The 9,820-nt window shown below is 41.9% G+C and overlaps 1 protein-coding gene across 1 annotated transcript; it reads right to left on the bottom strand.

Moving 5' to 3' along the window:
- Positions 1-2,090: 2,090 nt before the first annotated feature.
- On the bottom strand, positions 2,091-4,154 carry LOC128717915 (uncharacterized). The gene is made up of 5 exons (XM_053811592.1): positions 3,631-4,154; positions 3,475-3,556; positions 3,076-3,394; positions 2,822-2,956; positions 2,091-2,458 (listed from the first exon to the last, which is right to left on the bottom strand). Exons 1-5 carry the CDS (start codon positions 4,152-4,154, stop codon positions 2,091-2,093), a joined length of 1,428 nt encoding a protein of 475 aa, XP_053667567.1.
- Positions 4,155-9,820: the final 5,666 nt, after the last annotated feature.

Raw genomic sequence — 9,820 nt, 5'->3', positions numbered from 1 at the left:
CCAGGATCGAAAACGAGATTTCTTGGTGAACTGGTTTTGTTTAAAACCAACATCGGTATAACTTTATTGATCTTCTACCAAAAATGTTGCGCACGCCAAACGACGTCCGAAGATTAATTTTGAGTTTACAAATGGACTGATTTACTAAAGTTGGTCCTCACGTTTGCGTTTCGATGGGTTTTTAGATGAAGCCCTTTCGTCTTCCTTTAATTAGTGATTAAACTGTTCTCTCATCACACTAAACTCACAATTGGTTTATCAATATTTTAATTTATAAAACAGACCTTTTTAATTCTCTCTCTATCTATCTATCTATCTCTCTCTTGTCGCTCACTCTTTATCTCTATCTTTTTTCTCTCTCTCTTTGTCTTGTTCTTCTACTTAGCTTCTCTTCATATATAGGCAGTCCCCGCTGACAGCTGAGTTAGTGTATAGCACAAAATCTAAGCAAAAGGGTGTAAAATAGGTCTAAAATAGCTTTCTTTGCCATATAAAACATTTGTTTTTAGTTCATTTCAATGTATTCTATCAAAAAGTAGCCTGGTTTGCTGAAAAAATTAAGTGCAGAGCAGGAAGTCAACTATCTAACTTTGAAGTATAAACGGTTTTACTCCCGTATTCGACTTTCGCGGAAATTCGAGATACGCGGATTTTTCCCGGGTTATAGCGGACTATAATAGCGTATCTCGGGGACTGCCTGTTTCTTATTTTTTTGTTAGCTTACCACCCTGTACAACAATACCTGTTGTCTTATATGAACTTGGTAACTAATAGGACAAACGAGAGAACAAGTGAACAAGGGTTCGATCTCGTTTTGAACATTTTGAATCACATTATTTTTGATAGGACAATTTTTAAGCCCTTTTTATTTATATTTTATAGAAGACGTATAGAATCGATACCAACTAGCAGCTACATTTTATCGATTTTGTATTCATGTGGTGTTGTAGTGTTACCGCAATATTAAATAAAAAGTAAATAAAATACGTGTTGTGAAAAATGTAATAAAAAAAACCAAGCAAATTATGTTGTACGATTTAATGCAATCTTAAGCAAAACAGAGAAAAGGATACTTTAGTATCAGACGGGATAGCTTTGCAGAATGATAGACTTATAATATTTATGGTTTGCGCTTTGAACTGGTCGTTTCTTCAAGCTTATCACTGATAGCTTCAACAAGCTTATTTCTTCGGTACGGTAACGACTGGGTTTGTGAGTTTTTGTGAACATTAATTGCGATGAAAATGAATTCGTATAAATATTAAATATGAGATTTTAAATAAAAAGAAATGCACAACATGTTAAAGGCACATATGGAAGCAATTCAAAGGCGCCTAGCCGTACTTAACCCAGTTAGGCTTCACAGCACTCAGTACCTACGGTACCCGTAAAATGATAAAGCATATTGTTCCCCTCACCTAGCGGTAAGGTTAGCCACGGGTTGTGGAAGGTAACTACATTGTTTCCACTTTTCTTCTTCACGGGGTTTTAGGTCATTCCCGATCATCCCAACAAAACAATCGACTACTCGAGGCTCGGAGGCATGTGATCATAAATAATAACAATTTAAATCGATGCATGCTGACCATACATCACCGCTCTGTAATGCGAACTATGGCCACTGATACAGTGTGCGTTCCTACTAGTAGAGCAACCATCGCTTATGGCTGTGGCTAGTTGGCTAGCCTTGCTAATATTACTTTTTAATGCAATTAAATATGCCTCTCGCTCAATAACTACGAGAGTAAGAATGCGAGTAGATTGAGCATTTTGTTCTTATTCTAAATTAACATTGAACTGGAAGGATTCAAAATCTTATGATCCAAATGGAATCTAACAGATGTAATTTTGACAAAAAAAAAAAACCGGTGTCCTAAAAAATTCAATTGTTCCAAAAATTTTAGCCAAACTATCCTGAAGGTACTGAGGTCGGTTGTTTCTATACCCGATTTGCTTGGGTGTTTACCTATAATAATATTGGTGAATAAGCAAATAAAACCTAATCACCTCAAATATATTCTTAGGCCTTGTTAACTTAAGCCATTTTCCGCTCAATTTTGGGTGCTTGAGATCTGCATCGTTTTATACCATTAATGGAACTCCATTAGGTTTTCTAATAGGTACCCCGTACGAGCATGATAGATATCATCGTCTTTCGCGTCAGACTTATCAAGAGATATCAAGATCGTTTGTCGTTCTACCTTCTCTGACTGAGGGTTATGAGTAATACGTTCCTTGCGAAATTTACGCTTGTGACTGCCGATTAGTTTGGTGGATGTAGGTTGCACCGTCAGTGCCTCAGAAACGATTGCGGGAGACGATGCTGGCTGTGCTGTTGTACCGATCGGTGTACTTCGGACTGTAACATCCTCAGCCAGCACGTCGCCGGGAATGTCAGCTCGGGGCATTGCTGCTTTTGACTGCTGCGTTTTACTTCTTTTGGCATTCCGTGCTGATGCTGTAGGATATAGGGAAAGCGTAGAAATGAATAAATTCTCAGCGTGATGGTTTGGTTACACCGGACATTAGAATTGATACATACTTGACGACTTGCGTTTTCTTCTATACTCTATTAAAACGCTTAAAAAGTGGTCAATGCTCAACGGAGATAGTTCTGCCACCTTTGAGTACAATTCCGCGATCAACTCTGCTTCGGTAACTTTGTTTATGTTTGAGTCTGCTGTACCGCTGTTTGTGATAGTTGACTGGCAGTTGCTGGCAGGCCTTGGAGGCTTACGGGGTGCTTTTGGCGCTTTATTCGAGCATTTGTTTGTGCGTGGGTACATATGACTCATGATAGCATTGTACCTGTTTGCTCTACATGATCGTGTGGCTTTCGGTGCACTTGCGCCTTCGCCAGTTTGCTGCACCAAACCACCAAAAGAAAGGCCACTATTACACGGTGCCATCATTTGGGATGATCCATTGCACCGTGACTCCCATGTCTGACCGGGAACTAAAAAAAGAAAACGTATAATCAGTCATAATGAATAGTATTCGAACACAGAACAAAAAAGCTTGGAAAAAGTTAATACAGAAATAGATAACATATAGCTGGGTAATAAGAACACCGACCTGCCAGTCCACCAGACGGTTGCGTACCGGTTCCGATACAGAGATCCTTTATGCTTCCCATGTTTGATTCGTCCGCCATCTTGAACGTGGTCAATGGTGCCACCTCCACGCTTTTACGCAAACTAACCAAAGCTTCTGCCGCTTTCAAACATTCGTCCGTAATGATGGCATCGTCAGATACATCCATCTGTACGGTCTGATCCACAATCAAGGATGTGTTTGCACCAGCATCGTCAGTAATTGGAGACGCTTGACTGTTTGCCGGCGTACGTTTACCCCACTGGAAGTTTGGGTTCAGAGCCAAAAGCTTGGCCCTGAACTGGAAAGATGTAAACGACAAAAGAACGATCAACATTAGTGTTCGAACGCGACCCGCGGTGCAGTGTTAAAAACAATTACCTTCAGCGCTAGCAATTGGTATGGAGATTTTTGTTCTTCTGTAAGCCCATTCCACCATATGCCGAGCTTTTCCGTTATTGACCTGTAGGAATAGAATGAACGTGAATGTGTAATATTGGGCGCAGCTCAAAGCCCAATTACAAACAAACTGTGTACCTGTTTTCCTCGTTGAAATAGTTACTCAATATCGATCGGTGTCGACTGCAAAATAATAGGAACGAATTCATCGGACGTTTCGGCACGCCCTCCTCCTTCTTTTTCGTTGCATCCACGGCAGTGGTCGGTGTTGGTAGCGTTGTTCCATCCGCTAGTACCCCAGTCTCAGCAGCTTGCTCCAACGTTTCGACGATTTCCTCCTTGGTAAGCTCATCTTTGGGCTGCGATACGTCGGGCAGACTAGTAATACAGTCATCATCAGTCTGGTTTTGAATATTGTGCGTCCAGTTCCACTGCTCTTCATCCGTAGTTTCGTGTTCCTGTTCCCGGATGGTGGTTTCATCGTGCTGGTGATCATCGTCCTGTTTAGCGTATGTGTAGCAAAAACCTCTCACTGCAAGATTGTTGTTACTATCCATGTCGATTATTTCGCTTGTCGGATTTTGATTTGATTGCAGGCAGATCTGCCAAAGTAGCGATTCGCCATCCAGTATCAGATTTCCGTAGGCACTGTTTTGTATCATGATGGTAGTGTAAATCTTGCTTTTCTAAGAGAAACTTAGTTCCGCACAAAAAATGAAGCCGCGTACTCCACAGTAAAAAAAAATCCAAACAAAGAGCTTTCTGAAATAAATAACTGCAATAGAAATGGTTGTGAGATTCTCATAAAAATGGTATGTAATATAAACAATCAATACATAGACATAGCTGCATCGCCAAGGTTATATAATTTCACAAACGAATGATACTACTAAGGCATATCATGCCGAATACTACTCATAGCGGAAGGAAAGAAAAAACAAGACACTGTTTATTGCTTTTATACACTATCGGGCACGATCCCGGTGATCGCAGGAATGTGTCATCATTCTCGACCGTTGCGACCCTCCACAGCTTTGAGCTTTTACTATGTTCACGAAATTAGGGGCGAGGGGCAGGGTAATAAGAGAGGAAGTTTGAGGAGAGGTGGTTTAAAAGTCGCTGGTGACGATGAGTGATTTTTTTCCAGGAAAACCGTATCTACTGACATGTATCCAGAAGGGGCAGAACAAAGGCAAAATATGTCGTAGCTAGAAATAGAAAATCGAAACACCCCATAATACACGATACGAATCGCCGTGCCGTTAGCGTCAAACTTCGTGCCACTTACTTCGATTCGCGTGCCATCTCGTTCGAATGTGTGCCACTAACATCGGATGTTTTCTTCACCGAAGAGCTTCGCGCTTTTAATTAAAATTCAGTTGCGCTTGTAACTTTTTTTGTTCCCTCTGAAAGGTGCATTCGACTGTAGATGCACCAGGCCAGGAAGTGTTTGGCGACCGTTTAAAAATTCTTCTAAAACGCGAAAATCGAAATTTTTGCCTCTTTACCTGTTAAGAGGTAAGATCCATACAGGACGATCAAGCCATGATGCTAAGTGAGACATATCATCAACTTAAAAAAATCATTTATGCAACAAATACTCATGATGAGTGCACAAAATGGTATATGGTAATGGTATCCTTCTTCTTCTTCCTTCTCTGCCCCGAACCGCCCCAAGTGATCAAGGTCTGCCATTTCTGACATTCTTTGACTTTATTTTCCCGTAGCCGGATAGTCAGTCCTGCGTACGGGGGATTGGTCCGGACGGGATTTTGGACCGGTCCTGTCGTGTGAAGAGCCCAATTAAACCATCGGTCCAATAATCAGTCCAAGGATTGCGACGCAGATTGCTTTTTCTGTATTGATTACATTGATTGCATCATCTTTTTTTTCTTGGTTAAATATTTGAAAAGAAAAACAAATCTACATTTTAATGTTACAATCCAAAGCAAAGGGGCACGCGTACATTTTCTCGTTAAGTGCACCCACAATTGTCAATCGCCACTGGGTATGTGCCATTAACTTATTCGGTGCTGTTAGTGATGTCAGTTTGAACTCCACCGATGTATAACAGCGTGCAAAAGCATTCCTCAAACAAACATGAACATCCTTCAGTTTCAAAGTGCAATTCGTTCCAAATCATCTTGCTCATATGTAAAATTACGTGCATCTGAAAGCAATCTGAATTCATAGAAATGCTATCAATTTGCTAACGCTAATTTGCCGTTTCAACTCGCAAAAAAAAAACCGCAATCGCCTCCAGAACCATGCGTTATTGCAGAGGAACAATCCTGTCTTATAACCTCGGTCTACAGCTTCTTCCATCCAGAGGATAGGGTTAACACCCAGTCAGATCTGTTCTGATCATATACGATGTCAGGCATTTTTAGGATGTGAAAGAGGTCCTTCAAGAACTGTCGAAGGGCGAGGCCGTCACCTCAAAGCAAAATATCGCTCGCTCGGCGGCTCTTATCTCAGAGCTTTCGTCTCTTAAGCTACCACTGTACTTACAAACTTCTCAAAGGCGTTTTTTAGAGATGCAAATGGTGAAATCCTTATGGATGTTTATTAGTGCAGACAACACATTGGCAAGATAGAAAGATCTTACAAACATCTTTATCCCGTGAGAATTACCGTACAACATCTTAGGAAATATATTTCACGTTGTGTGATTTGTTTCATTTCTTTCTATTCTTCTTTCTATGTAACAACTACCAAAATTGATGCGTATTCTATGTATTCCGCATTTAATGTATTGCATATGTATTCTTCCATAAAGTATTCTGAGACTTGTGAAATTTACATAAACCCAACCTTTAAAAGCTTGGATGTGGATATGCTCATAGAAGGCAATTTACAGTGTACAGTGGAGAAGATCAACGAGACAACAACCACGAGATCAATGTCCAATAACAACATTTTCCGAAGTTTTTAGTTTAAATGTGTAACGAGTAAGGCAAAGTTCAGTTCACGAAAGTTCCCAAAACCATTCTTAAGTTCGTTCACTTCGAAATCCCGTCTCGAGCACCTGGAGGCAAATGTGAATCATCGTTCAGCCATCCGCATATCCTTTGGTATCAAAGGTGCAGTTTCTGCTTGAATTCCATCTGCACATTCCAATAAATCAAACATCAGCCCACGCCGACCAACGAAGTGGGTTTCACAAAACTGACATTTATGTGCAATAAAATATGATTGGCACATCCGCTTCGAAGGGTTTTGCGTTTGTGCATGCTGCAGATGCAAATGCATAAAACCAATCGCTTACCAATCGCCATTTTATGGTGCAAAACTTTTGAAAACTCATCCCCTGTACTTATGCTCTTGTCTGGACGGAAGCCGGCGTGTTTTATTGCGAGACTTAAACGCAACACACAGCCAGACAACAAAAAGGTGTGATTCAATAAAAAAAACAAGAAAAGAAAAGGATTTTTTTTATTCCGAAACGCAGAGTTCGAATCCCTTGCGTGGAACTAAAGCAACATCGACAGCGGATGCTGAACGTAACGTAAACAATGCGTATCGAGAGAAGTAACGCGGATAAGCGAAAAGAACATGGTAAGCGATTGGCGACACAAAAAAAATCAAATAACAGCGCGATTCATGCTGCGAAAGCATTTGCTCGCATGTGTGTGCCCCCAACGTACACAACCGTACGAACAACACAAAAAAAAAACGTAAACATAGCACACAGCCGTACATCGGTTGGCACGGTTACATGGTTCTTCCTGCCGCACGGTGAGTGTGTGCGATTTGGATGTGTTAGTAAGGGGGACAAATTTTTGCCTCCAAATTTCAAACATTCGATATTGCACCAAGACCTATGCCGCGCTTTGTTATGTTGAGCTGGCTGAAAATACTAATTTCCCTCCAGCCCCCTTTCTTCCTCTTTCCACCCCCAGACATTTCAACCCCTTGCCCCAAACCGGTACGGATTCATACGGAACACAGCAAAAGCGGACACTTCTTCTGCAGTATTAGGGTTCTTGTATTTTCGAAAAGAATGACTGAAAACGCAACACACATTGTGTGTGCAGTATGGCTACTAGATGCAGCATTAGTTTGTGAACCATTTTCCAACGTGTACCCCAAGCGGTACTTCCACTTTAACTGAAGCTTTTCGTTTCAGGTTTGCAATAACATTCAAGGTCGCTTGCGAACTCTAGTCTCAGTCGCCCATTTCTACTTCCTCCCCACATAAACCCCACACACCAATGCACCACCCCACAAAGGGTGGTTGTTCTACGAGTGTGTGTGTTTCACTGTGTCATGCAGCGCAAGTGTGGGGTCGCGTTGGGTTCGTAGCGGGACGGATTGCGTTCGGCGAGAGTTTTTCACACCGCGAGCGAGAGTGAGAGTGAAAGAGTGAGAGCAACAACATTGCACACGCATTTGCTTCCTCGCGACCGCACATCATTTTTGCGGCGAATTCCAATAACCGAAATCAAAGGAAGGAAACGATCGGCTACAAAACAAAAAAAAACGAAAACAACAGAAAACAGAGTGATGCTTTGTGAAACACGTCTGAAGACGGATGAGCATGAGTTTTATGATTGTGAGGATAGTTGTCCGTACCCTTTGGCGACCCGACGCGCGTTGCCCGTGCAGCCGCCATTGGCCGAGTGCAGTTTTATGTGTTTGAACTTTTTTATTCGTTTTTACGATGGTATGTGCATCCGCTGGTGCTATTTGCTCATGCACATTTCAATATTTCGCTTACTGTGCCGTGCGATTGTACCAAAGCTGTAATAATAATATGACTGTTGTTTTGTCCCTCTTCCTCTGAGCTACACTCAACTTAACTCCGGCACGCACGCTAACTCCCGGGGAGCGTGTCGATAGGGAATGACTCACCAGGACAATGGACACTGGATAGATGAAGGTAGTTTTGTTTAAAATAATTTGTTTTGTTGAATTACATCCTCCTCAAAAATCCTAAGGGGATGTCTACACTTCGGAGACTCGAAGGTGAAAACTTCGGGAACCATCTTCTATCACCGGGATCTGAGAATAACCGCGCCAGACTCCGGTGGGCCCAGTTCGTAAAGCCCTTTTATGTCGTCCACATGGAGAAAAGGGAGACATGGTAGTAACATCCATTGCTTTCAACAGCTTCAGAATTCCTTACGTTGATTGAGGGTTGATTGAAGATTTTGTTCGAGAAACGTTAGCACCTCCATAATTCCATTCGGCATGGGGATCTGCCATGTGCTGCGATAGCAGTGTTTCGATGTCCTTGTTTTAAATTCCCAATTCTAAGCTTTCTCTCTAAATCTCTGACAGTATTGCCCACAATGCGAGTTTTGTAGTCTTTAGTTTTTGCGAGTTCGTTGAAAGGCGATTTTTTGTAGCATTAAGAGTTGCAAAAGAAAAAACATTGAGCAAAAAAAAACAAGATTTGTTGTACCTCAGAAATAATAAAATTAAAATGCATGTGATTGAATGAATCCAGCACCTCCATGCCGTGAAATACGCTAACCAAAACGGCACGACCGAAAAGAAAAACAAAAATGTCTGCCACAGCATCACCCGGCCATCATCCGTCCGGAGTTTAGTGGTGTAATGCAATGGTTCCTTTTCCGATGGTCGCGTTGTAATCAAAACTCGATATTACACGCGAATTGAACCATCCACCACACACAACGGCGTGCCGCATATGATACGGGCCTCCCCCGCCCCCCCCCGCACGCAAATTAGGTGACCTTCACTCGGTGCAGAAGATGAGAATGCAATGGTTATATTATGCATATGCCGCCCAACATGCGTAATCTTCCGCACGCCGCCCAACATCGTGTGTGCGATCGCCAACAGCGAGCCATGTTTTTTGTTTTTGCTCATCTCATTTCACATCTCATCACCATCGCACAGTTTGAAATTACTCCAAAAGATGTTTAATTCACTCAAAATACTGACATTTTACTCGCAGGTCTGCAAGCTGCGCTTTAAGCTTATCTTTTTCAACTGCCAATAGCAAGGAAGAACAAGATGAAGCGGAAAGTCACACGCAAAGGATTTGGAAGTTAGGCGAACGGGAATTATGGTTCCATAGCGATCTCGGACGCGGCAACGAACGTAAACGTACGTGAGCTACTAGTCTGTTACATTAATAACTACACCTTACACACGGGTGACAAAAATGCAGCTATCAAAGTAAACTGCCCCTCAGTGACGTCACACAAACCTCGTGTCTCAAAACCGCGCCTTCGCGTTAGGCGATTCGAAAAATGATTATTTCATTCCGAATTTAGTTGCAAATGCGGTGACAAATAAAAAAAAAACACACCAACAACAGAAGTTGAACAGAAACAGTCGAAAGCACAATCCACAA

Source organism: Anopheles marshallii, chromosome 2, assembly GCF_943734725.1.
Source record: "Anopheles marshallii chromosome 2, idAnoMarsDA_429_01, whole genome shotgun sequence".
In the NCBI taxonomy this organism is placed as follows: domain Eukaryota; kingdom Metazoa; phylum Arthropoda; class Insecta; order Diptera; family Culicidae; genus Anopheles; species Anopheles marshallii.
The sequence above is the reverse complement of the archived record's forward strand: the minus strand, read 5'-3'. Positions and strand labels throughout refer to the sequence as shown.

What these genes read in the sequence shown, in the direction of transcription:
- LOC128717915 (XM_053811592.1), bottom strand. Translation starts at nt 4,154, where the DNA reads ATGATACAAAACAGTGCCTACGGAAATCTGATACTGGATGGCGAATCG. An exon ending in TATTTCAACGAGGAAAACAG is followed by an intron (nt 3,557 to 3,630) that starts GTACACAGTTTG and finishes CTATTCCTACAG; the next exon opens with GTCAATAACGGAAAAGCTCG. An exon ending in ACCGTCTGGTGGACTGGCAG is followed by an intron (nt 2,957 to 3,075) that starts GTCGGTGTTCTT and finishes TTCTTTTTTTAG; the next exon opens with TTCCCGGTCAGACATGGGAG.